Source organism: Empidonax traillii, unplaced genomic scaffold, assembly GCF_003031625.1.
Source record: "Empidonax traillii isolate 1590-97213 ecotype Southwest subspecies unplaced genomic scaffold, ASM303162v1 scaffold158:size1480230, whole genome shotgun sequence".
NCBI lineage: Eukaryota > Metazoa > Chordata > Aves > Passeriformes > Tyrannidae > Empidonax > Empidonax traillii.
The window spans coordinates 155,398-180,589 of record NW_020955351.1 but is presented as its reverse complement, the minus strand read 5'-3'; the positions used below and the strand labels follow the sequence as shown (position 1 = coordinate 180,589).

Sequence of the window (25,192 nt, the reverse complement as noted above, 5' to 3'; positions counted from 1 at the left end):
CCCGCTGCAGGCGTGGGTGGGAGGTGGGTGGGTGACATCACTCCGTGGGATGCCGATCCTGCGGGACACGCGCAGCCGGGGGGGCGCTGACTCAGAGGGCAAAGGCTGGGGCAGGAGGGACTGGTCCGTGCCATGGGGGCGACACGGGTGCCTCCACACAAGCCCGAGGGGCGGTTTTCCCCCCTCGTTCGGCCCCCTCGGGAGCGGAGAACGCTCGGCCGGGCTCACCCGGCCTTTAGGACCCGGGGCGTTACGGCTCGCACAGAGCCCGCCCACAAGTCGCCTCTTCTTTCTCCTATTGGCTGCTGCTCCCGAAAGGGGCGTGTCTAAGAGGCGCGTCACGGGCGCGGCGCTTGCTGATTGGTGGCGGCGGCAGCGGCCGGCCCCGCCCCCGCGGTCCCACGCGCGGCCGGTCCCGCCCGGCGGGGACATTGTGCGCGGGGAGCGCGGGGGCCGCGCAACGCTCCGCGCTCCGCCGCCTCCGTCCCACATCCTTCCTCCAGCCCTGCTGCCAGCCCTGCTTCCCTCCTCCGGCCCTGCATCCCTCCCCCAGCCCTGATTCCCTCCTCCAGCCCTGCATCCCCGCCCCCCGCGCCGGGGGCTTTGCCGCTCCCGGAGGTTTCGCTGTGGCCAAGAGAACGGTGAGTGATTCCCCCCCACCACCAGACCCGCTCCGGCCCCCTCCGAGCAAGGGGTTTGCTCGGGTGGGTTGGGAGCCTGGGGGGCTCGAGGATGGGCCGGACCTCCGGAGTGCCGCCCCCCCACCCGGTACCGGCCCGGGGCTCGCCGGGGTTCGGAGCATCGTGTGCCATAGGCAGGAGGCGGCAGGGAAGGGTTTAGGGAGGGGAAAGGCTTTTCTTTTGCAAAGGAATAAAGAAATAAATAAATAGAAAGCATTAAACCCAGCTATTAACCTTTTGGATATGAAAGTAGAGTGGCGTTGCTTTTTGGTTTTTTTGTTTTCTTTTTTTCTCCCCTCTCTCATACATATATATGTATATATATATAAATCAAAGCTGTGCTCTGAGGGACACAACTTCCATGGCCTCTGATGAAATCGGTTCGAGCAGCCCTGTCGAGAGAAGTGAGCAGGTTCGTGTGAGTGACTGAGCTGAACTGACAGAGGAGAATAAATAGTTCTTCCTGCCTTCGCTGTCCTCACAGTCCCCTTGACATTTAAACAACTTAGAAGCCTGTTTCGTAGTTGTTCTTTTGTTTCTTTGTTGTTGTTGATGTTTGGGGTTTGATTGTTTTATTTTATTTTATTTTATTTTATTTTATTTTATTTTATTTTATTTTATTTTATTTATTTTATTTATCTATCTGCTTATAGTTATTCAGATGGGGGGCTTAGACTAGCCAAATCTGTGCTTGGAAAATCTGTCCTCAGCCTTTCATAAGCAGACAGCCGAGTGTTTCATGCTGTTCCTGTGGAGAGCCCCAGTGTCAGGACAGTTTTCTGTTTTCCTTCCCTGGCGATCTCTGTGTGTGTTCCCTTGTGATCTGCAGGAGTGACTTTCGCAGTCCGGGTGCTGTGCAGTCTTACCCTGAACAAACCTCTTCCTCTCCAGGACAGATCCAGAACCACAAGAGAAACGAGCAACTCTATAACCTTTATACTTTCGCAACTTCCCTTGTCTTTCCTTCTTCCTTCCTGTGTCTTGTGACCCTGTTTTTTATTGAACTTACCTTAGGAGCAACTCGAGCTGTGTGTAACACGCCCCACGTGTTCCTGGTGGTGGCCAGCTGCTGCTGTTGGCTCAGCTGCTCTGGGGACAGTCTCCTTCCAGAGTTCTGAGCTCTCCTGTACTTTCTATTCTCTGCCCACCTCTCAAGGGCTCTGACTCCTTAGTTCCCTGGGACCCTTTCTGGGGCCTCTCTGTTTTCCTTGTTCTGTTTGCTGCTTTGGATCAAATCTTGTCTGAAAACACATTTTGTCTCCTTTGTGTCTTAAACCCCAACCATCTGCTCTGGTTTATCTCCGTGATAAGGCCGAGTGAAGCACTAGGGGAGGAGGCATAGGTGGAAGTTTGCTCTGCAGCAGGAAGGGGTGAGGTGGGCACAAGATTCTCAGGTCTGACCTGAAGTGAAAATTGCTGCAGGAGCAAGTTGGTTGCACCATAATATAGACGTGGGAGACTGTAGGCAACTTCAGCACGGAGGAACTTAAATGTCCCATCCCTTTTTTTGTTCATTTTTTTAAGTATTTGAGGATTGTTATCTGAAGTCCTCCTGCCTCAGCCTGTGTGCAGAGCGTGGTATCCTCTCATGCTGTGCTTGGGGCAGGTTCATGTAGCTCAAGCAGAGAGGATGGTGTCTCAGATGTGCTTTCTGAGAGGAGATAAGGCCCGTTGAAAAAGGTTTGACTGGAAGAGCTAGGCAAAAGAAATTTGTGAAGGTGACAACTTGAGAACAGATGATAAGATGTTGCATGACATGTATGCCACATGTGTGAAAATGAGAAAATGAGCACATGTCTGATACATAATGTGGTCCCTCCAGCTCTGGACAGAGTGCTGGACATGTTCTGGGGTGGGGACAAGGAGTGTGCCCACTTCTATGTGTACATATGCATGTGTGACTTAAGATGGCATTTTTGTCCCTATGGTGGTAACCAACCGCTCCCCAAAGCCCACAGGAGTTCAGGTCCTTCTTAGGAGTCAGAGGAGGTTTTGGGCAGTGTTAAGGAGGTGGAAGACAAAACAGGAAGGGCAGGATGTGGCCATCTGTGGAGGTGGAAGAGGACAATGCAGCATGTTGCAAGGTGGGGAGGGAAGTGGCAGCATTACAAAAGAGTGTTGAGCAGTACCTTGGCTTGGGTGTGAGTAGGTGGAGCAGGACAGGCAGAGCTGGCCGGGGGTGTCCAGGGCTGCTGATGCTCAGGGACTGTGGAAGGGGCAGGTTTGAAGCAGTGTCAGCAGTTGAACTGAGGGGGAGATTTACTCCCGCCTTTTACAGACTGTAATTGAATTGAGTGAGTGTAGCTGGCTCTGCTGAAGCAGTGGCTGCAGGAAAGCTGGCTAGGAAGCATTTAGCTGTAACAAGCCACTCCAAGCCCCCTGGCCTGACCTTTAACCACCAACACATCGGTCTGTCTTTGCTTATCAGCTTTATATCCCCGTAGTGACTATTAGTATCACTCCAGCCAGTACAGACAGCTCTGTCTTCCCTCCATCACTCAAGCCTGGGAATGTTGCATGTGCTGTAACCACTGTCTGTTTGCTGACCATTAGACTTTGCAAAGACTACCAGTTTTATATAGCAGCCTGTCAGATTGTGGTGAGGCAAATTTATTACCGCACCACACTGGCAATCACTCTGGTTTGCTTGCAGCGTGTGCCCAGATGCCCAGGACAGCCTGGGCTGCTGCAGTGCTCACACAGTGGCCCAGAACTTGCAGGGTGAGTGTGTGCTTTGATGCTGTGGGAGTACTGAAACGGAAGGAGATGGGTGTCAGATTTGTTCCTTCTGTCCAGAGCCAGAGGGCAATGAGCAATACCCTGCCTTGCAGCCCCAGACCCTTCAATATCTGTCAGTGCTTTACAATACAGTTGGGAACTGCTGTCCTCCGTGCCCATCAGCATCAGGGGCTAATTGCTTCAGAAGGCATGAGGGCCTCCCATCTCCATGGCTCTGAACTCCAGCCAGAATTGCAAATGAGCACACCAAACCTGGCAGTTGTACCGTGATCTCCTGCCTGGCAGGGGAGTGGGGACGGCAAAACAAAACCTCAGCTTAACTGGCCAGGCCCAAAATTACAATCCTGCCCTGACAGCAGGCAGACAGACCTGTTTGGTATGAGTGTCCGTGGCTTATGGTTAGCCTGGCCACCGGAGCACTGGGCTCTGCCAGCCTCAGCGCCGGGAGCTGGGCACAGCACGCAGAGAGTGGGAGGATCTGAATACGATCTCTGGAGTCAGCAACTGCTGTGGTTTTTCTGGTGTTAATTTGACGTGTACCACATCTTGTCTCCTAAACTCTCCCTGGGAAGTGGCATGTGGTTCCGTGAAGTACCAAGGGCCTTTTGCCTTTGCAGCACATCAGCAAGTTGGGTTGCTTGAAAAGGACTTTATCCTGCCCAGACGGGGCTGGGGTAGACACTGCAATCAAGCAGGCTGTTTCCATTCTGGAGCCTTTTTGAGTATGATCTGGGAGATGGGATTGCAAATGCTTGCCTCCTCTGCAGCCCCTCATTCATTCTGCAGAGCGACTGTGATTGATCTGGCGGAATGGGGTGTATTCAGGAGCGGAGCTGGAGGGCAGGCGGGGAGGACAAAACCCCACCGCAGCCTCTGAAATGAATCACAGGCTCTGAAAAGATCCGCTGGGGTTGAGGCGAAGCAATGAAAAGCCATTGTCTGGACCCTGGACTGTGGCTAAAAGCGTTATTTATCCCGATTTGGGTAGTGGTTGTAAGAGGGTGTGGTATTCCCAGGAGTGGCAAAGCCAACGTGCTTCATGATGAACAAGAACATTATGTGATTGCCTCCCAGGTAGTTCAAGAACCTTTATGGAGTATCTCAGTTGCAGAATGGCAAGTCCAATACCTGATTTGCAAATAAAACTGCATTTATTGTGTGCAAAGTGGATTTCCTATGGGTATTTTTATTGTGGTTGGAACATGATCGCCTTTGGCTCAGATTTGTTCATGTCATAGATTTGAGGCACTGCTGCGCCTTCTGCCAGTGCTTTTGCAAGACAAAACAAGAACCTCACTAATCGGTACAGATTGGCAATGCTGGTTTTGTTTTCTGTGTTAGGTGGCATTCAGGACATTCTTGTGGTGGCTTTGGACTCAGAGTGGGGATTGGGTTTAAAGGAAGTAATGGTGGGTACTAGTGAGAATGGGATATCAGAATATGAGTGGGATATGAAACTCATACCGAGTTTCTGAGACTGAGTTTCAAAACGTTCAGATATGCACCCGGATCTTCTCCAGACAATCTGATTCCTGGAGCCTACAGAATTGGGCTTGGAAATCCTCCCAGTTTCTGTCTGAGCCAACAGAAGGAGCCTTTCACATGGTCTTTCTGTTTTCTGTCTAGGATGTACAGGCTAGACTAGGAAGTGAGAAAATGAGAAGAAATGATAAGGATGCCTTCCATTCTCAAAGGCTGGGGCAGGATCAGAAATTCTGCGCTGGGGGAATGGAGTCAGCTGCCTTTCCTTTGCTTGCCTATTTGCAAGTATGATGAAACATGAAGAGTTTGTCAGGAAGGGCAAATCCAGAGCGATAGCCTCTGATTCATGGCAGTTATGTTGTCTGAATTCCAGTGTGCAGAATCACAGTTGCATCTTTGCTGCGTTAGTCATCTTGAGGAGAACAAGAACAAATTTGGCTGACACAGGTAAACCACTAAATTCACCAGAATTGCTGGAGATGAACCCAGCTTGTTAGACAGCAAAGTCTGCAGCCAGGCACGCAGGAGCATGGACAGAACAGAGAGCGTGCCTGGGAGATGGTGCGGTGAAGGTCCTTTGCTGCCCACCTGGCAGCAGCCCAGGCTCCACGCTCAACAAGTGTGGTGCTGCACTAAATGCCAGGTGCTATTTAATTCCTTTAATCTCAAGCGCTCTTTACAGAAGGGCATTATTAGTGTCGAGCACTTCAAGCAGCTCTAGGCTGTGTAGCTGACAGTCCAGTGTGTTATGCAAGGACAGGAAAATCATCTGAAAACATTGTTACATTTGTTCCTTCCCTCTTCTTGTTTTCTATCTCCCTCCCCCACCATCTTGTCCTGTTTTCTGCTGGATTTTTTTCCGCTTTTGAAGCTCGAGCAGTGTCTGAGTACGTGAATGTCTGCATGTAACAGATCCACTTTCTCAAACCTTTTGATGGTCTCCAGTGCTGGGAAATCGCATCTGAAACAGCTGTATCTGGCTCTGTGTTTGACAGTGTGTTTTCTCACTGCTCTTTCTTCTAAGCAGCTTTGCAAGGAGCTCTTCCCTCTGAAGAAAACACAGTAGGTGACTTTATGTTTCTTGTTTGCAACTCTCTACAGTAAAAAGGGGGAAGTTGATTCTATACCAGTAATTTTGGCCTGTGATAACGCTGCTGGCCTAAGAACCAGGTTGGAAAAGTCCAGATATTTGGGATGAGGGAGCAGGCGCATTTGTAATGGGTAGAGTTGAACTTTGGCTGAGTTCAAGATGGTGTTTCACCCCACAGGGTCGATATTGTGAAACGGAGAGAAAATGAAAATGGATTTTATTCCTGTTGTCTCTCCCTGCTTAAGGTGGGTCTGCTCTGGTTTGGAAGGAGCGACTCTAGGCTGTAGTGCAGCCCATACATGGAGGGCCTGTATATGTCTGACTGCTTGGGAATGAATCTCGGCTGCAGCATGAGCAGCTTCTTCCAGGTCTTCGGAGCTGAGCCAGCTGGGAACCTCACTGCTTATTTATTTACTTATTTACAGCTTTAAATAGTTCATGGTTGAGTGGGGCAAAAAGAAATGCGTTCTGGTTTCTGCTTCTCTGATTGGCAAACAGAAAGCGCCCAGTTTGAGATCATGGGATTTGGGCTCTTTGTTGGTGCTTAGCCAACCTTTACAGTCTTGGGAGAACACGTATAAATCCTGTAGTTTTGCCCTTCTTAGCAGAAATTATTCTTGATCCCCTGAAGTCCCACTGGGGAGCATATTCACTCTCAAATGTCCTCTTGAAGGAAGCAGGATCTCAGCTGGAAATTCCCTGCAGATAGTGAATGAATTTGCAGATTTGTAGAGAGGCTGGTGGTTTGAGATGGAGGGGAAGCCCCAAGCCTGGCTAAATATAGTTCATATATCAATAGTCCTTTTGAGCTGTCCTCACATGTGCAGTTCTTTTGTGGCTGGGGACAGGGCCTGATACAGCTTCAAAGTGTCTATCTAAGACGTGTTTGGATTTTTCAAGAGGTGATAAAGTGTTTCCCAAAGTTCTCTAGATGACCCATTCCAGCAGGGCTCTGACATGATGACCCACCAGCCTGAGAGGGGCAGCTTTCTCCTGGGGCATGGTTTGGAGGAAGCAAGAGGCTCTTGGATAGGAGAGTTGTGCTTCTTTGAGTGGGAGTTTGGCCAGTTCTGTGCTTTTGGATTTGCCCCTTATCTTTTTTAGCTTTGTCTTGTCCAGAGAGGTAGCTGGGGTTTTTTCTTCATGAACTGAGATTCGAGAGGTCTTTTCTCCCTGAGCAAACTCCTTCCCTCCTTCAGGGTTGCTGTCTGCCCTGTCTGGGTGAGTGGAAGGATTTTCAAAGCATCCTTATCTTACTCTGCTGGAAAAAGCCTGTCTTTCCTATCCTGGCTGTTCAAAGACTGCAGACAGCCAGGGGAATACTACAGCCAGCAGACATCGTTGGATAGCTGTCAAAAAGCTGATGCCCCTCTGCCCTCATCCATATGGAAGAAGGATTATCATCTGCCTCTGCGTGCAGTTAAGATCCTTTTAAAAGGTTATGCAGTAGATATTTATTTTTTCAATAACTGCCTTTCGAAGTTAAAAAAAAAAATGAATGCAGCATGGAGAAATCCAAGCCCCAGTTTGTTCAGGTCATGCCTTCTGCTATTCTCATTGACACAGCTGTTCCAGCGACAGCTTCCTGCCTGATGGAAGATGCAGCTGGGAGCTCCGATAACCCCTGAGCACTCGCAGAGCCGGTGGGAGCTTGGCAGGAGCCACTGACAGGTTGCTTTGAGTAAAATATTCCTCCTTCTGAGTGGCTCTGCTTTTTCTCTTCAGCTCAGAAGTTGGGTAAGGGAAGCAAGGAATGTGGTAGGGGCCAAATTCTGCTCTGCATGTGTCTGCTTCAGAGAAGTGCACACGTCATGGGTCCGGCCTGTTCATCGCCGCAGTTAAACATTGCTTAAATCGAAGCACGCTTTTGTGCACATCATGAAATTGTAGGAGATCATTTACCTACAGGCTTCTGAGGTTTGTAAGCTGCTAGAGTTTGGAAGAAACCCACCAGATGAAATAGCTGCTGCCTGCAGTTTCTGTTTTTCTAATAGGGGTGAGATGATGCCAAGGTCTCTGGTAGACTGAGAAATGTGGTGAGGTGTGTTTGTGAGGGGAAGGATTAGTACCTGCCACTTTTCTGCTTGTGCCACTCTGGCAGGATTCAAGAAGCCCTCAGAAAAAGCTGTCTGGAAGTTGCTGGAAAACCACAAGCAAGGCTTGCTGGGGAGATGGCTGCAGCCCAGAGGCTGCTTTAGTTTCAGTTTAGTGGTCTGTCTAGCCCTGCTCATCTGTGACCAGTAGCATCCAGTGTCATAACCTGGCTCTAGGAGAGGCCAAGGGGCTATGACTGTGACCTCTTTAGGTTTCAGACTTGCAGCTGCACTGGGGATCAGTTGGTGCTTGTAGTGGGACAAGGTGATATGAAGAGCAGTGCTGGGAACTGAACTGGAACCTGCCAATTTATTCCCTGAATGTTGGTCAATACACATAAGATAGAAATATTGTTTGCTAACAAGTTCCTTGGGCTAGATGTTTGATGGTAGAAGCCTGAGATTTTATATATATATATATATATATATATATATATATATATATGTGTGTGTCTGCACAGTATATGTATCTGTATGTGTATATATATATGTATAAAATGGCTGTGCTGTGGCTTTTATATAGACATTTTAATTTCTAAATGACCTGCTCTTTCTGTTCTGAGTAGTGATTTTTTAATCTTAGTGTCAGAAAAATCATTGCTGCCTCCCTGCAATCCTTGTGTTTGTTTCCATAGCTGTCCTATATACATGGCTTCATTTTTTGTGCATAAGGAAATCAAAGGGTAACACTGAGTAGCTGACCTGAGCTGTGAGCAAAGAAAGCAGAGGCAACGGCAGGGTGGTTTCTGAGGTTGTAGGAATAGGAACCTAAATCAATAGCTTTTAGCAGACTCATAAATGTTTCATTTGTATTCCTCGCTTCGGCGTTGACATGGGAATCCATATAACCTCCTAAATTAGTGTTGTTCCTGCGCTGGGTGTAGATGTTGGAAACATTTCCTTCAGATGCACTTCAAAGTGCTGTTCCATAATGGCATTTTGCTTCCTGTTTTGGAGCCTTAATTCTGCACAGCCTCCAATCAGGAGTGAAATGAGCTTGTCAGCCTCAACCCCAGGCTGCAGGGATTTGGTGATGGCATGTACATATCCAACCCAATTACCTGCGTCGATGCTCCTGCCACGACTCAGAGGCTGAGCAGGAATTGTGGCTGCTTGGGCAACCTGTCATTTCTGCATGGAGAAGCACAGAGATTTTTCCCTGGACTATGACACAGCCCTAAGGAATGAGTGAGGCCTTGGGAAGACCAACCTCAATAATTCATGGCAGTGGGTGGGGAAGGAGCGACATACCCACAATTGTTTGTCTAATTTGGACTCTCTTGGAGGTGCTGGAGAAGCTGGGGTAGGAAACATATGAGCAGAGCCTGAGTCAAGCAGCTTATCTGGCCATCCGCCTCTGCTTGAGGTCATCCACCCGTGGAGTGTGGGAGGGTTGTGCAGCTCCAGGTCATCGCCAGGTCACGGCTGTGACCTGTGGCAGCCTGGGAGCGCTGCGTCCGTGCTCCCAGCATTTCGTGGTTTCCCCTGAGACCCCCCAACACTGGGCTGGCGTGATGGAGAGCTCAGCCTGGCTGGGGAGGATAGGGTTGAATTGCAGCCCTTGTGTTTGCAGGGTAGAAAGGCCCTTGAGAAGCCTCAGGTTATGAAGAGGAACTTAAAAAAAAAAAAACAAAAACACATCCAACCAACATCAACATAAAGAACCCATCTGAAAAACCTTCCCCAGCTGTCTGGCTAATGGCTGATTTCTAAACATTTCAGTGGCTGGAGTAGAGGGACAGCAGGATGAGCCCATTTTTCTCTTTTTTTTGGGTTCATTTTTCATACCTTGGGACAATTGTGCTATGAACTTCAGTATTGACTTTCTTCTGTAAGAGAGGGCTATTTGCTTACCTGTCTGTCTGCTTTAGTCAGACAGGGAACAAAATACAGCTGGCTAAAATATTTTGGAGTAAATTACTTGCATTTTATCATCTAGGTAGTATTAATTTGATTACTCCAAAGGGGTATTCTTCTGCAGGCAAAGAACGGTATCAGGTAGCATTTAAATGAAATAGTAGCTAATAAAAGCCTTGTGTTTGCTTCTGCCTGTCTGGTAGAAGGCGTAATTGGGCTGTCTCTTTTGTTTTGCTCTGATGTGAATCTGTCCTGCAAAATGTTTAAATCATATGAAGTGTGTAGTGAGTTTCATCATCAGAAGCTAAAAGGAATGGCTTTGGTAAAATTTATTCAAAACTTTTGACTTGTGCTGGTAGTTAAATATTCCATAAATAAAACGTCTAGCAATTGCCTTTCCTAAACCTGCAGCAATCTATATGAAAATCAGAAGCCAGACTTGATTTCTGCTGAGCCAGGAACAGACCGATGCCCTTTACCCTGGATAGTCTGCTCTCTCGATGCTGTTTTCTAAGGAAAAATAACTCTTCTGTGGTTTGCCAATACCCTCTAGGGGCTGTTGAGACAATCTACCACCAAGTTTGGGGGTTGATTGCTTCACTTTGTTGCTCTGTTGCTGAAACCAAAGTGGAGAATTCCCCCCTTTACCCTGCTCTGCCTTCCCACCCTGTTCAGCCTGAGTTAAATTTTTTGGAGGATGTGAGGGTGCAGGAGGCATGGGCTCAGCAAGTCGGGGTGCAGGAGCACAGGGGCATCTGCTGGTGCCTCTCATTTGAGGTCCATTGGCAGCGTACCAGGGTTGGATAGCAAACGCACATGTTCTCCATGCCATACATCAGTAAGGACAAGGGAATAATGGTCTTCCTGTTTGTTCTCCCGCAGGCAAGAGCTCTGCCATCATGTCAGTCAGCGTCCACGAGAACCGTAAATCCCGGACTAGCACCGGCTCCATGAACATCTTGCTCTTTCACAAAGCTTCCCACCCGGACTGTGTCCTGTCCCACCTGAACACCCTGCGGAAGCACTGCATGTTCACCGATGTCACCCTTTGGGCAGGTAACAGGTCATTCCCGTGCCACCGGGCAGTGCTGGCTGCCTCCAGCAGGTACTTCGAGGCCATGTTTAGCAACGGCCTCCGGGAGAGCCTGGACGACGAGGTGAACTTCCATGACAGCCTCCACCCAGAGGTGCTGGAGCTGCTGCTGGACTTTGCCTACTCCTCTCGGATCATCATCAATGAGGAGAACGCTGAGTCCCTCCTGGAAGCTGGAGACATGCTGCAGTTCCACGACGTCCGAGATGCGGCGGCCGAGTTCCTGGAGAAGAACCTCTACCCTTCCAACTGCCTGGGCATGATGCTGCTCTCGGATGCTCATCAGTGCCGACGGCTCTATGAGCTCTCCTGGAGGATGTGCCTGGTCAACTTTGAGACTGTTCACAAGAGTGAGGACTTCAACAACCTTTCCAAGGACACTTTGCTGGACCTCATCTCCAGCGATGAGCTGGAAATTGAGGATGAAGAAAAAGTCTTTAAGGCTGTCATCCAGTGGGTGAAATACGATCTGGATGAGCGGAAGGCTTATCTCCCAGAGCTTCTGAGGAATGTTCGTCTGGCTTTGCTTCCTTCTGAATGCCTCAAAGAAGCCTTGGCTTGTGAGGACTTGATCATGGTGGATGAAAGGAACAAGCTTGTCTTGGATGAAGCTATTCAATGCAAGAAGAAGATCCTCCAGAATGATGGAGTCGTCACCAGTCCCTGTGCCAGGCCTCGCAAAGCTGGGCACACCTTGCTGATCCTGGGAGGACAGACCTTCATGTGTGATAAGATTTACCAGGTAGACCACAAAGCAAAGGAAATTATCCCCAAAGCAGACCTGCCGAGTCCACGGAAGGAGTTTAGTGCCTGTGCCATTGGCTGCAAAGTGTATATCACTGGAGGCAGAGGCTCAGAGAACGGGGTCTCCAAAGACGTGTGGGTGTATGACACTGTGCATGAGGAATGGTCCAAAGCTGCCCCGATGTTAATCGCTCGGTTTGGACACGGCTCGGCCGAATTGGAAAACTGCCTGTATGTGGTTGGTGGACACACTGCAGTGGCTGGAGTCTTCCCTGCATCTCCTTCTGTTTCCTTGAAGCAAGTGGAAAAGTACGATCCCATATCCAACAAATGGACAATGGTGGCTCCTCTGAGAGATGGAGTGAGCAACGCCGCGGTGGTGAGCGCCAGGCTCAAGCTTTTTGTCTTTGGTGGGACCAGCATTCACCGGGACATGGTGTCCAAAGTCCAGTGTTACGACCCAGCTGAGAATCGATGGATGATCAAAGCCGAATGCCCGCAGCCCTGGCGCTACACGGCAGCCGCTGTCCTGGGCAGCCAGATTTTCATCATGGGAGGGGACACGGAGTTCACGGCGGCGTCCGCATACCGCTTCGACTGCGAGACCGACCAGTGGACACGCATCGGGGACATGACGGCGAAGCGCATGTCGTGCCACGCCTTGGCCTCGGGGAATAAACTCTACGTGGTGGGGGGTTACTTCGGCACTCAGAGGTGCAAAACGCTGGACTGCTACGACCCTACATCAGACACGTGGAACTGTATCACGACGGTGCCTTACTCGCTCATCCCCACAGCTTTTGTCAGCACCTGGAAGCACTTGCCATCATGATGAGGGGCGGGGCTCGGGGGCTTGTATCCAGGAGGTCAATAAGGTAAGGGTCTTCTCCTCTTAAACTGAAACTCACTGTCTTGCCTCAATTGCGGCTGCACCCCCCGCGCTGGAGTCACGGGTTCCAGGTTGTTCAGGAGGTTGTTTTAGGGGCAGGGAGCATTTAAAGGTATGATGCAGAGCCAGGAAGCAGCAGCCAGTCCTGCAGTGCTGTAAGCTTAGCTAGCTCCCAGGGTTCTCTTTTTTCCAGCTGATTGTCCCTATTGTCTTTAGAGGTACATCTACATAGATGGTTGCAATCAGGCCATGGCTCCTTTCCCTCTTCTCCGAGGTAGCTGGATGTGGCAGAGTCACCCTTCTGTGGTTGGGTGGGGAGGGAAGGGCAGATGTGTTCACACGCCACGACACTCACCATGGAATACATCCTGTCCCTGTGCAGTTGAGGGAGTTAAGGTTTCTAAAAACACTTGAAGGTGAGTCCTGGGAGATACCAGGGCCACAAGTGCTTTGGAAACATCTCAGTAGTCCAATATTTTTGCTGATTTTCTGGGTGGTTTATTCAGAACTGATGAATATTTAGGCAAGTGACCCTTGGAATGCCGGCAAATCCTGGATCTCTTTTTATACTCTGTATTTACATTTCAGTGGGTAGCAGAAGCAAAAGCTCAGAAGCCACGATGCATTTGATGGTCCTAGTGTTTATTTATCATTCGAACTGTTGCTTGTTAAATCAGAACTTCTGAGACTTCTGCGTAAGACCTGAGTGGGAGGGAAGGGGTTTTGTAACCAGAAGAAGAATGTGTTTATCAGTGTTTTGGGGTATGTGAGAATAAGAAAGTTGGTGGAATCTCACGATGTCCTGTCTCATTCTGGTGCTCCAGTTCTCGCTTGCTCAGGGAAGGTGCTACTGCAGTGCCACTGGGATAGGACTGCTGGTCCTCTCTCCTCCCCAGTGGGATGTTTGGTTGCCACTCTGGTTCCCAGTGTAGCTCCATGGAGTTTTGCGTGTCTTCACCAACCTGCTGAGATACAGCTGGCCAGGCAAGGGCCAAAAACTCTTCTCACCTTGCCTTGTAAAAGCAGATAGTGATATGGGCAACAGTTGGATAGCATCATCTCATCAGGAGGTCTGTAACACCTCTTCTAGCTCTGTCTGCAGGTTTCACAGAGCGAGCAACACACACAGAGCCCTGCTTTGGTGGTCGGAGCCTACACCCCAGCCAGCTGTAGGAGCTGGTATGCATGTGGGATTGACAAGCTTCACTTACAGTTTTATTTGGAAAGTGGGGACTGTGGGGAGGGAAATTCTTCCACAGACTCATCAAAATCCACTTCACTTAATACAGGGAAGAAAGAATGCTGCCCAAACCCTCTAACACCCTCTCACTTCCCTGCTTCCCACTTGGTGTGGTTGGCGTGCCTGGGAATCACCCAGCGGGTGAAATTGCTGGCACCTCCCAGTGATCGTTTCTTTTGATGCCAGCTGGGAACCAAGGAGGAGTTCCTGGCACATCTGCTGGTTATTTGCCCAATGTGACCACCTGCTTTTCTCAGGTGGGAAAAAATCACCCAGGGCATTGCTCTGGCCTTTGTGAAACACCTGGTTTTGACATGGGTTGGACCACCATGAGGGCAGGGCGAGAGTGGAAAGGGTTAAAATGAGATCTGGGAGTGTTCCCAACACTGGAAGATAATGACCTTTCCAAATTCTCCTCCTCAGGCGTTGCCTAGCATCTGTCACAGTGGCTCAGTAATCTAATTAACTGCCACTTGGCTATTAAATATTGCACCAAAGAGTGTGAGGACTCCATCATTTTCAGCTCAGGTCAATGGGGCCTCTCTTTAAGAGACATCCTAGAGCTGAAAATTAATTTTCTCTGGTAGCAGATGCATCTGAATATTAAAGTTCAACACCAGCCGTGCTCCTGGGAATAGGATAGGGAATAGTTTGAGGTGGGAGTTGATTCTTCAGCCACTGAATAAAAAAGCCTCCAAAGTCACTGTGGTGTTATTTTCCTCTCCTTCCCTTTTTCCTCCGTACTGTATGTGGTTTGTTCAGACCTAATAAATAGATTGGGGGGGGGGGTTGCATAGATAGGTTTCCCCCCTGTAACCTGGAGCCTGAAACAGCACAAGAAAACTAGGAGCTGTAATATACCAACCTGTGAATTAAACTGGTGAAAAGTCACTGTGTGAGGGTTTTATGTGCTTTTTTGGCTTCGCTTCCACTCTTCGGTTAAAAGAAGTATTTAACATATACACGAGCTCTTGCCAGAAAGAATGTCTCTCCACATGATTTTTCTTTAGGTTTTGTGTTGGGTTTTTTTTTTGTGTGTGTGTGGGGGGGTGGTTTTTTTACTTATTTATTGTTGTGGCCTCAGCCACTGTGACAGCTCCTTACATAAAGCGCCAGGATGGGTGAGTGCATGTCTCTGATGTGCATGTGTTGCAATGCTGCACCACCCATGTCCCATGTACTTGCCTTGGCTGTCCTGGCTGTCCTTGGGTCAAAACTGGGCTCAGGAGCTGGGGTAACTGGCTCTAGGATCCTATGACTACACCATTGTCCTGTAGCAGGTCTGGCTGAGGTATCTTTTTGGCTTGCAGCTCCCACCATGGAAGGTGTCTGCTGCAACATCTGGATAGGCCCTATGGGATCCTTCTGCAAGCAGGGACATCCAGAAGGCAGGCTGGCTGTGTCCAAGTGTGCTGTGGGTTACCCCCTTGGATGGAGAAGGCTCAGGAGGGACCATTCCTCAGAGCAGAGCAAGCTGGGCTGGAGGGAAAAGGCCTGGGCAATCACATGGCAGGAAACAGTACTTTGTACTCATGGAAAAAACAACCTCTTGCCTATAAACTGGTCCCTGAAACCCAAATAATCTGTCCTCGGCAAACGTTGATCATAAACCACCCAGCCTGCTTTTCATTTAAAGCATAAAGCTGATCAGCTGGAAATGTTTCCTTGAGGGCATGGCCTTCGCCCTTCCCAGCTGGAGCTGGGGCACCTTTGGGCAGAGGTCCCAGCGGCCCTGCCAAGGAGGCTGTGTGACATTAATTTAGTGCTTATTACCTGCAGTTAATTCCAGGGATCAAGCGTGATTAGCAGTATGAAACGTGAAAGCCTGGTCTCCTCCCACCCGTGGCGGTGGAGCCGCGAGAAGGCAGAACATTACAAAAGGGAAATAAAATACTGAGCGCTTGGCTAATAAAGACTCTCTGTGTTTACAAAGACAAGCGCAGCCTGGCCAGGAGCCCAGAGGAGGATGCTGGGTGGTCTGTCACAGTCCTGTGCAGTGGCAGTTGATGGGGACAACTCTACACCTCCCCAGAGGTGACTTTGGGCTTCACCAGGAACAGGTTCTCCAAGCTGCCTGTCTCCACATTAAAAGTGGTTTCTCCAAACTGACTGTCCTGTGTGACGCTCTCATTTTCGTGGGGTGGGGAAGAGTCACAAATGGGAGCGGGATGGTTGCCTCAGATTGCATGGTCCAGCCAGGGAAGGTGAATTGGAAGAGGGAGTCACTGCATCCCTCTGTGCTACCTCCTGAGCCTCAAATGCTGCCCTGGGGTGGAGATGTTGGAATTCCCATCTCAAAACAAATGGGATGAGCCAAACCCCATCACAGTGAGAAGCCAGGGGTTCCCCTGCCCAGGGGTTCCCATTCTGGTGCTTTTTAGCTCCTCCAGAATCCTCCTCACGGTCTGGGCTGTAGGGAGGGGAGGCTGGTGGCTGGGCACTGCTCAGACACTTATTCCTGGGACACATCCAAAAGCTCAAAGCCCACTTTGTGGCTCCCACTGGAGCCCTTTGGTGGGATTGGCTCCCATGGGGGCTGTGGGCAGCATCAGCAGCTGGTACCTGCTGTTGGGTGGGTGCTGAACAACCGAGGCTGAAGGTTTTTAAGAGTGTTCTGGCACCTAAAATGAACTTTGGCCCCAAAGCTGCTGAAAGGATTTAGGCCACATGTCAGGCCCTGAACTGTATTCTGATACCACACTCACGCTGTGTCAGATCTGTTCAGTGGCTTTTCCTGATTATTATATTGCATCTTAGATAACAAGCCATTGCAAAGACACATTCAGTGCTGCCTGGTGTGGCTCCCTTTCACGTGCAGTAGCGCCCCGTCAGCTTTTGCCTTCCAGCAATGCCAGGATTTTGTTGCCATGCATCATTCTCGGCTCCATCCACAGAGCCCTGCTCACAGAAGGGCATCTTCCCATGCAAAAACCTGCGGACCTGCAAACAGCAGCCTGAAAAATGCCCAGGATAATCTCCTGGCTCCTAAACCCTGCCACTCACCTGCGCGCTGCTGGGGTGGTTTCTTGCAACCTGTTGCAACCTCGCTGGAGTTGCCAGAACAAAGTCACAGCTGGTTTCTCTCAGTGGCTCCTCGGGAAACCCATTTGCATGTGTATAATAGCAAGGCTGGATAAACAGGGATTGCAGATTTTTTTGCCACTGCTGCTCTTTCCAAGCGGCTGGTTGTCTCTGAAGCCAGTTTATCAGGCAGCATTGGAAGGGAGTGGCTGGCCTGGGGAGGAAAGTCGATGAAAATCAGGCTTTTCCTAACCCTGGGCAGATGGAAACGTGTGCAGTCTGAGCTAGGCCCCAGACTGGATTAATCAGCCCCTTGGAAATGTCAGTGATACGGATGTTTTTGGAGAAACCTGTGGAAAAAGAGAAAAAGGGTCTTTTTGTTTTGTCTGTTCCAGTTCTTGGGCCCTCGTCCCTGCCAAAAAAAAAAAAAAAAACACAACTTTTTTTTCCTCAATTTTTCATTCCCTTGTCATGTCCACAGGAGTTCCCTGCCCATCTCTGAGCCCTCCCCAGCTGAACGCCCTCTCTCCCCCTTCTCATGCTCAATCAGAGCACACTCCAACTCCCAATCAAGCCAGCTGCTTTCTACCTCCACCCATTTCTGGGATTCGGGGTGGGGGTTACCCCAGTAACTGCCAGTGCTCCCCTGTGTGGGCTCAGCCAAGCATCTCACCAGTTAATGAGCTTTCTCTTTCCTTCCCCAGATGCCAGAGTCACATCCAGGTCCCCTCTCTTGCAGTTGGAGCCAACAACACTGTGACTGAGCCCCCTCCTGTCGTCCCGCACAGGACTCCGAGGCAACTTTCACATCCCTTCCCGGCACCAGGAGTGGGAGGCACAGCCAGACCCTACTCTGGCATCACATCACGGGGCCACCAAGGACCACTCAGCCCCGCCACTGGCCATCATGCAGGGATGGCTCAGAGCCAGGAGCACTGGCTGCAAGGCAGGAGCTGGGCACGAGGGGCACAGGGGATGGCTCGTGGGCACCAGTGGGCCAACAGCACCAGAGAGATGGAGGCTGCATCCCTCAGCAAGCACTGCTGGGCAGCCTTTATGTGCTTTTCATTACTCAGTTGGAGGGTTAGAAGATTAATTTTTTTTTTTTAAAGGCAGCAAACTTGCTGTTGGCAATGCTCGCTGCTTGGGGGACTTGGAATTGGTTGTTAAGGGGAACAGGGGTGAGAGCACCTGGCCCTCCCCATCCTCTGGCCGCTCGATGAAGGAGATGGCTGTTGAAACATTAAAGCGTGGGAGCTTGGGGAGGCTGCCAGCAGCACCAGGTACTGCGGTGAAACAGGGCAGGTGCCTTTTGTTTTGCACTTTGGGCCTTTTAAATTTTTTTCCCCCCCCTTTCCTCGCTGCAGCCGGTTGCGATTTGATTGGAGGCCGAGTAGCTCCCCACACACAGCTGCTGGGGAGAGCACAGCAGCTCTGTTAGTGTGCCAAGGCACCGGCACCGCTGCTCAGATATTCACCAGATAAAGCCCACTGTGTGCTCAGAGCCGGTCTGCTGAGCTTCCCTCCGCGTGGGTGAGAGTGTAATTAGCACAGGAGCAGAAACAGGGGTGCAGCTCGTGCCTTGGGAAGGGGCATCTTGCCACCAGCGAGGCCTCAGAGGGAGAGCAAGTGGATTAGGGGAGCATGGCAGGGTGGGCAGGGGAGGGATCCCCCTTCTTCCTATGGCACCCCACTTCCTGGCTTCACTTTGCAGAGATGTGTTTCTTACTGCAGTGGTTGGGCTGAGGCTGCTCCAGGTTATCCACACATACTGGCTGTGGACTGTGTTTGGGATTATGCATCCAAGAGCTGTCAGCCTGAGTTGCTCCTCACTCATGCTGTGAAGGAGGGCATATGGATTTGGCATGTCAAGACAGGGATGCAGCTCCTTACTGGCCTCTTTAGGGCTGGCCACCACCAAGGAACTGGTCCTGCGCCAACCCGGCATCCCACTGCCCTGCACAGCAGACCTACAGAGGCTCCAGGCTTGCCTTTTGCCCCCTGGATTAGGCTGAGCTGTAGCCTGGCCAGCTGAATGATGCAACTCTCTGAAAAGCCTTGACACGGCTTCAAACAAACAAAGGTCTTTTCGGAGCAGCGGGCGCCCGTTGCTGCCGGGGAGAACACACGTTTTGCACAGCCAGTCTGCAACGCGCTGAATGACGTTTATTTACATTTTCTAGTCTTTTTTTTTTTTTTTTTTTTCTTCCCCTTCAGCTGCTTGTGAACTTTAATAAAAATGATGATCTGGGAAACCGTTTGTGTGTTTTTCACAGGAGTCTTCATTCTTAAGTAAGTTGGATTTAGGTCTAATAACAGGGCCGGGGACTAATAACAGGGTTGGCACTTGGTGGGGCGGTTCACAAACAGCCTCCGAAGCAACCAGCCTGGCTGTAATTATTATTGCTTCAGCGCTTGGGAAACTGAGGCACAATGTCAATTGTCTTGTCCAAGGTTAGTGGTAGATCTGGGAATAAATTCCAGGACTTCTCGTGTCCTGAGGACCTCGCATGTCTCATGCTCCATGGCTGCTTTTGCCCAGCTTGTCCGTGTCATGATTTTAGGAGAACTTGCAAGTCTGCGAGGTAATAATACCTGCCAAGTAGGTTGAGGGGCCCAGCAAAGACACAGCCGTACTCCTGCAGGGAGAGCCAGTAATTTCTAAGGAAGATGAAGAATTCATACTTCTGTTTTCCTTATTTGCCTTTGCTTGGCTCCTGCAGCTCCCAAGAAAGGGGCCCATTGACAGGAGAGATGGAACTTTCCAGCTGGGCCCCTGTCCACGCTGCTCCTCCGTGTGCGTATCTCCCCATCCCAGAGGAGCAGGGGACTGATCCCGCCCTGCTCTGGGAACTCAGGTCCCTGCTCAGGTCTGGGACCATGGGAGCATCGCTCAGAGCAGGGAACAGGCACCAGGCAAACCCGCGTTTGCCTCCTTTTATAGCAGGGGACAATTGGGTTTGGGAAGCAAAACTTCCTATGGATGTTACACATAAAGGGATTTAAAGCCTAAATTTCGGAGCTGTACAGGACAGAGGGACCATGCCCCCCTGCCTGCAGGAGCTGGATAGGCAGCAACATTAGCTGGCATGAGCTGAGCAGATGCAAATATAAGGCTCCATAGAAAAAGCTCATTAAAGAACCCTTTGGGAAACCAATTCAGGGTAGAAATTACTGTTTGATAAGCAGGAGGGGGGAAAAAGAGAAGGGGTGTGTGAATGAAATCGTCTATAGTTTTGTTGATTCAGGTTTTATATGTGACTATGGGACTTTAAATAGCAGCTGGGGAGGCTTTGCAATGGGCTTGCTTTGATATGAGCCATGCAGAGACCTGCTCTTTTGTATTTATTCTGGAGCTTTCCTGAAAGACAATTCAAAAGCCATCAGCAGCTGCTGTGACAGCAGCGACCTGTTGCTATGGAATTAAATGCAATGAGAAATACAAAGGTTTCTTGGTTAGCAGCAACAGAGTAAAAGGGGAGCAGGAGATGGAAATTGATGTAACAGTCAGAATAAAGCTACAGCCAGAACGGGGCTGGGGTTTAAAAGGGAGGTACAGGGGTAGAAATGTAAACCTGATTTGTTTTCCTTTTTTAAAAGGGCTTTTTCACCATCTCAGCAGGTCAGGCACAGCTTTGTCTGGGAGCGAGCACTTGGGAAAGAGTCCTGTCTGGTGGTGTTACAGGGATTGTGTGTTCCCAGGCTCCTGGGAAACATGCCCACAGGCTATAGCCAGCCCTCTCTGCGGGGTGTCAGAAGCTCAGACATCTTCCCCATGAGGTGCCAGGAACCTGGCATGGAGATTCCCTGGAGGGACAGGGGGGTTTGTCCCACGCCTTCCTTGGGCCCAGTCCCACGGAAGAGCTTGAGCAGGACAGAGCTCCACTCTACCCACCCTCTGGCCTTTTCTGAAGCCTGCCCTTGGGCTCTCCCCTCTGTTCCCCAGCTCTGTAACAGGTTGCTTCTCACTCTCCAAAAAGCACTTGGGAGGAGAGGACAGGGAGATGCTCGGAGATGGAGCTGAGCGGGCAGCTGGCAGGATCAGACCTTTCCTGGGCCCAGGCCTGCAGACTTTCATCCCGAGGGACTGACCATGGTGAACCTCCCCAGTCACAAAAGGCCAATACTTCTGTCTTCTTTAAATAAATCTCATAGTGCCTTACTGGTTTTTAAATATGCATTTTCCCAGCCTGACCCCAGCTGCCCTTGAAATAATACTGTTGTGCAGTGAAGCCCTGCAGGGAATTATCTTCTGAGCCTACTCTCCCTTTGTCATGGGAGTCAATTAAAAGCAGAGTAGCTGGTGATTTAATAGCTTCGGTGTCTGAGGAAACCCCACATCCATCCAGAGGCCAACTCTGGCATTTAAACACATAATTGGAGTGGAGGAGTGTTTTTTTTTCCAGCCATCCGACATGCTTTCAAATTCATCCATGTCTATACAGAGCACTGAAGCCTCGTGTCCTTCGCTTGTCATCTTCTGCTCATTAATTAATGCCCCAGCATTGCACATTCTCCCTGCAATATATCCCCATGTCAAATTGTTTTCCTATTTTCCCATGCACCTTTTCCCTTGGGGAAAACCCAGCACATTTTAGTCTCTGAAGAGGGTCCAGGCTCACAAAATGCCATGCATCAAAACGCTGCTCAGTAAGTAGCGTTTGAGTTAAGCTTCCAAGAGCAGGAGAAACCGTTGCCCCTAGCTCCCCATAACCAACTGGAAGTTTAAACTGGCACCAATCCCTCTTACTCCAGTGCAGAGCAGGAGCCCTGTGCCCTCCGGGCACAAGCAGCAGTGCTGGGGGCCCAAGGTGGGAGCCAGCAGCAGGGACTCTGAGTGGGAGCGAATAGCCAGGACTGAGCTCATTTATTCTCCCTTCCTCACAATCTCCCTTTTCTTTCCATTTCACCACCTCCTTATTTAACATCCTCAGCCGTTGTGCAGAACCCTCACCCTGTTTGCAGCAGTGTGACCTACTTTACCACCACGTCCCGACTTCCTCACTGAAATTGCGAGCTCAGAGCCCACCCAAGCCATTCAGCGTTTCTCAGCTGAATAACAGATCCAATTAGGTGGAAAAAGCCTGGCTTTTCATGCTGTCAGTGCCTGGACATCTCACTTCCCGCTTCCCCAGCACACGCGGCACCACTGATGTCCACGTCTCGCAGGCATCGCAGACAAGGACCCCTCTGTGTTTCGTGCCCCCCGCCAAATGAAGGTGGGGGAAGGGCTCCAGAGGACTGATCCTGGCTACCCAATGTGCCCTTTCATTCTTCCCGGCAATCTCTGTGGACCGCAGAGCTCAGGAACCAAGTAATTTGTGGATTTCCAGTTCTGGCTTTCTTGGGAAGCCCTCCCTTCCCCGCTGAGTTCCAGAGGGAATTGTCCTGGATCAGGCCAAGGTGGTACAACTTGTGCTTGTGAAGAAACTGCTGGCTCTTTCAGCCAGAATGTGATTTAATGACTGATAGAAAGACCTGTCTCTCAGTTCTGGCATCACAACCAGTCCTGTGGGTCTGTCCAGAGCAAACACTGCCCTTTGCTGCTGCCCTCATTCTCCTTTTCCACCCTAGCAGGGATCCTTCTCCCTACAGCCCCAGCAGGCAGCCAGTCCCCAGGCTGCTGGCTCTGTTCCACTTTGGGGGAATAACTGGTTGTTAAAGGGGATGAGTAGGAACAAGACAAGGTGAAAAAGGCTTAAGGCCCACTAGGAGAAGCCCTTTTGGCTTCTAACGTCCCTGGCTGGGTGGGATGGACAGCCATCCCCTGCCCTGAGGCCAGCCCAGCAGCACTGGGACTCGCTTGGCTTCCCAGCAGGTGCAGGGAGGCGGGTGAACACCCACCACTCCATTTCTGGGTCACTGTCTGGAGGAATTACACACGCACACACAAACAGGAGCTGCTTCCCACTTCCCGCCACCTCCCGGCCCCCTCTGCCCACGCTGCCGCCCTGCCGGGCTCACGGCTGCTCCTGGGCTTCCCACAGGGCTCTACTAATGACTCACCGCTCCTGCTCAGTTCTAATTAGGCTCCTGTCTAATTAGGCTCACTGGAAAGATGCGGCCGGTGAGAAACAGCCCTTTGCTGAAAGGAAAGGGGAAAGAAAGAGCATCTGGAGACGCCAAGTGCCGGAGGGAGAGACGCCAGGCTGAGGTCAGGGGGGACTGGGAATTGCCAGCTGAGCTGCAGCTGTGCAAGGGATGGACCATAAAGGAAAGAGAGCAAAGGGACTTTACACACGTTCCTTCCAGGGACCCTCCTGGGGTTCAGCCCTGCCGTGTTGGGAAGCAGGAAACAAACCTCGGCTCCATCCTGCTGAGGTGCCAGGATGTCCTTCATCCAAGAGCAAGGTCTGCCATTTATAGCCCCATGAACAAGTTATCGACATACAGAGGAGCCCCAGGATGCAGGGAGAGCAGGGCAGGGGGACCCAGTCCTGAACCTGCCCCATCCTCCCCTGGGCATCCTTGGAGCAGAGGCAGGAGAGCAGGCTCTGGAGCAAAGCCTTGTCTGGGGGTGTTTCAAGAGGTGTGAAGATAGCTTTAGGGGGGACAAAAAGGACACCCACTGTGTCTGTCCCTGTGAGGGCTGAGGGAGCTCACTTGTACAGGCTCTTGAAGTTGCTAGTGTCAAATATTATTTTCCACTTAATTTTAACATGGTCCAACCTCCTAAAAATCAACACATTTGCTATGTTTAACATTCCAGTAACTAATTTAACAAATCCCAGGTGCCTTTAATGGCAAAGCTAAGTCATTGCTTTACCATTCACCTTGTATCTGATCACAAGGCATTTCACTCACTCACTGCAGTAATTAGGGGTTTGCCTTTCTTTTTAATAAAACCTCCATGAATGAGTGGCCTGTCTGCAAGCCCCAGCCCAGCTTGCACCTGTGTCCTTCCAGACCTCCAGTTTCTCTCCCTAAAGCCAGTGCCAGAACTGAACCCAGCAAGGGCAGGGAAAGGAAAACATAGATAATACAAATGTTAAAGGTATCAGTAAACTGTGTTTCCAAGGAGCCTCTCCTCTGCCTGTCAGTGCTCCTTTTAGAGGCCCATCCCAGTCTCAGGATTCTGTGTGGTCCCTTTTAGGTGATTGTGCCAGTGAAAATCCAAACACATCCAGACAAACCCGCAGAGATCTTTTGTTCTAACATGGGATGCTAAGGAAAGGCTAAGGCTGGACAAGACGCCTGGGATGCTCAGAAACACATCATTCCTGCTTGGGGATCATCGAAAATAATCAACTGATATGATCTAGGGAGAATATCCATTTCATCATGTTAGCCATGCTGTAATGGCTCAGAGTATGGACAGCAGATGAAATTGTGGAAAGCTGGTTTAGGATACTCAAATTGCCACACAGAGATGGCCCAGAGCAGTAGGGCCCTTTGCTTCCTCCTCTGCCAAAGGCATTTTGTATTCCCTGCCCAGGCTTCCCCATGGCTGATGAAAATATAGGGGTTTGGTGTGTGTTGGGCAGGACCAGAGAAGCTCACAGTGCCTGATTTGCCCTGCACCATGGCCTTTCCCTGGCAGGAACTTGATTCAGCAAGGATTTGATTTTCTCCATGTGATTTGTCATCAGTAAATGTGCTCTCCCTCCTCCCGTGACCAATGCCCGTTGTATTGCAGGAGCATCTCACACTTGAGCAACTGCAGCAGCCGCTGCTGTTGTTTTACTGCAGGGATACAAAGGCTGGGGGTGCCCCAAGAGGTGCTTTTGTCATGCATCCAAGTTGCAGAGCCAAGAGGGGCCACAGGAAAACGTGCTCTTTAAAAGCCATACCCAGGAGAGGATGGTTTGGCAAAAGCTTTTATTAGTTTCAGTAAATAGGTGAGCTGGGACGCATGGGAATGCAAATAAAACCAGGACTACTGAGCAGCCGTTGAGATAAATGAGCTCTTTCATCTCCTGTCTCACACCCAGGAGCTGCTTGTCTCAGAGCAAGTGCTGCGTGACAGGGCGTAGGTTTGGGTACATTGACAGGACTCGGGTTTTCAGAACAGCACGTGTAACACAGCTGAGAGGAGGGGGGAAAATAACACACAGTGAGTGCCCTGCAGGCTAACAGGCACGGGAGGTGGGTTGGCATTCCCTAATGCCTGCTAGGGAACAACCCAGCACCTCAAGTAGAGTTCGTATCGATGGCCTGAAGGCTTGGATCAATACACAGAATCACAGAATGCTTTGGGTTGGAAGGGATCTTAAAGATCATCTTGCTCCAACCCCCTTCCACTAGACCAGGTTGCTCAAAGCACC

At 50.3% G+C, this 25,192-nt stretch overlaps 1 protein-coding gene across 3 annotated transcripts; it reads left to right on the top strand.

Annotated features, from left to right (window-relative positions):
- The first annotated feature begins 598 nt into the window (after nt 1-598).
- On the top strand, nt 599-19,171 carry KLHL25 (kelch like family member 25). 3 transcript variants are annotated; one of them, XM_027884956.1, is made up of 3 exons: nt 599-641; nt 10,824-12,653; nt 17,633-19,171. In XM_027884956.1, the coding sequence occupies exon 2, from the start codon at nt 10,841-10,843 to the stop codon at nt 12,608-12,610; it is 1,770 nt and encodes a 589-aa protein (XP_027740757.1). In that variant the 5' UTR covers nt 599-641; nt 10,824-10,840; the 3' UTR covers nt 12,611-12,653; nt 17,633-19,171. The 3 variants fall into 3 exon arrangements, with proteins under 3 accessions (XP_027740757.1, XP_027740760.1, XP_027740759.1); XM_027884959.1 differs by lacking the exon at nt 17,633-19,171 and adding an exon at nt 15,687-15,839; XM_027884958.1 differs by lacking the exon at nt 599-641 and adding an exon at nt 6,206-7,212.
- The last annotated feature ends 6,021 nt before the right edge of the window (nt 19,172-25,192 follow it).

Excerpts from the sequence above, each read along its gene's own strand:
- KLHL25 (XM_027884956.1), top strand. The coding sequence starts at position 10,841 with ATGTCAGTCAGCGTCCACGAGAACCGTAAATCCCGGACTAGCACCGGC.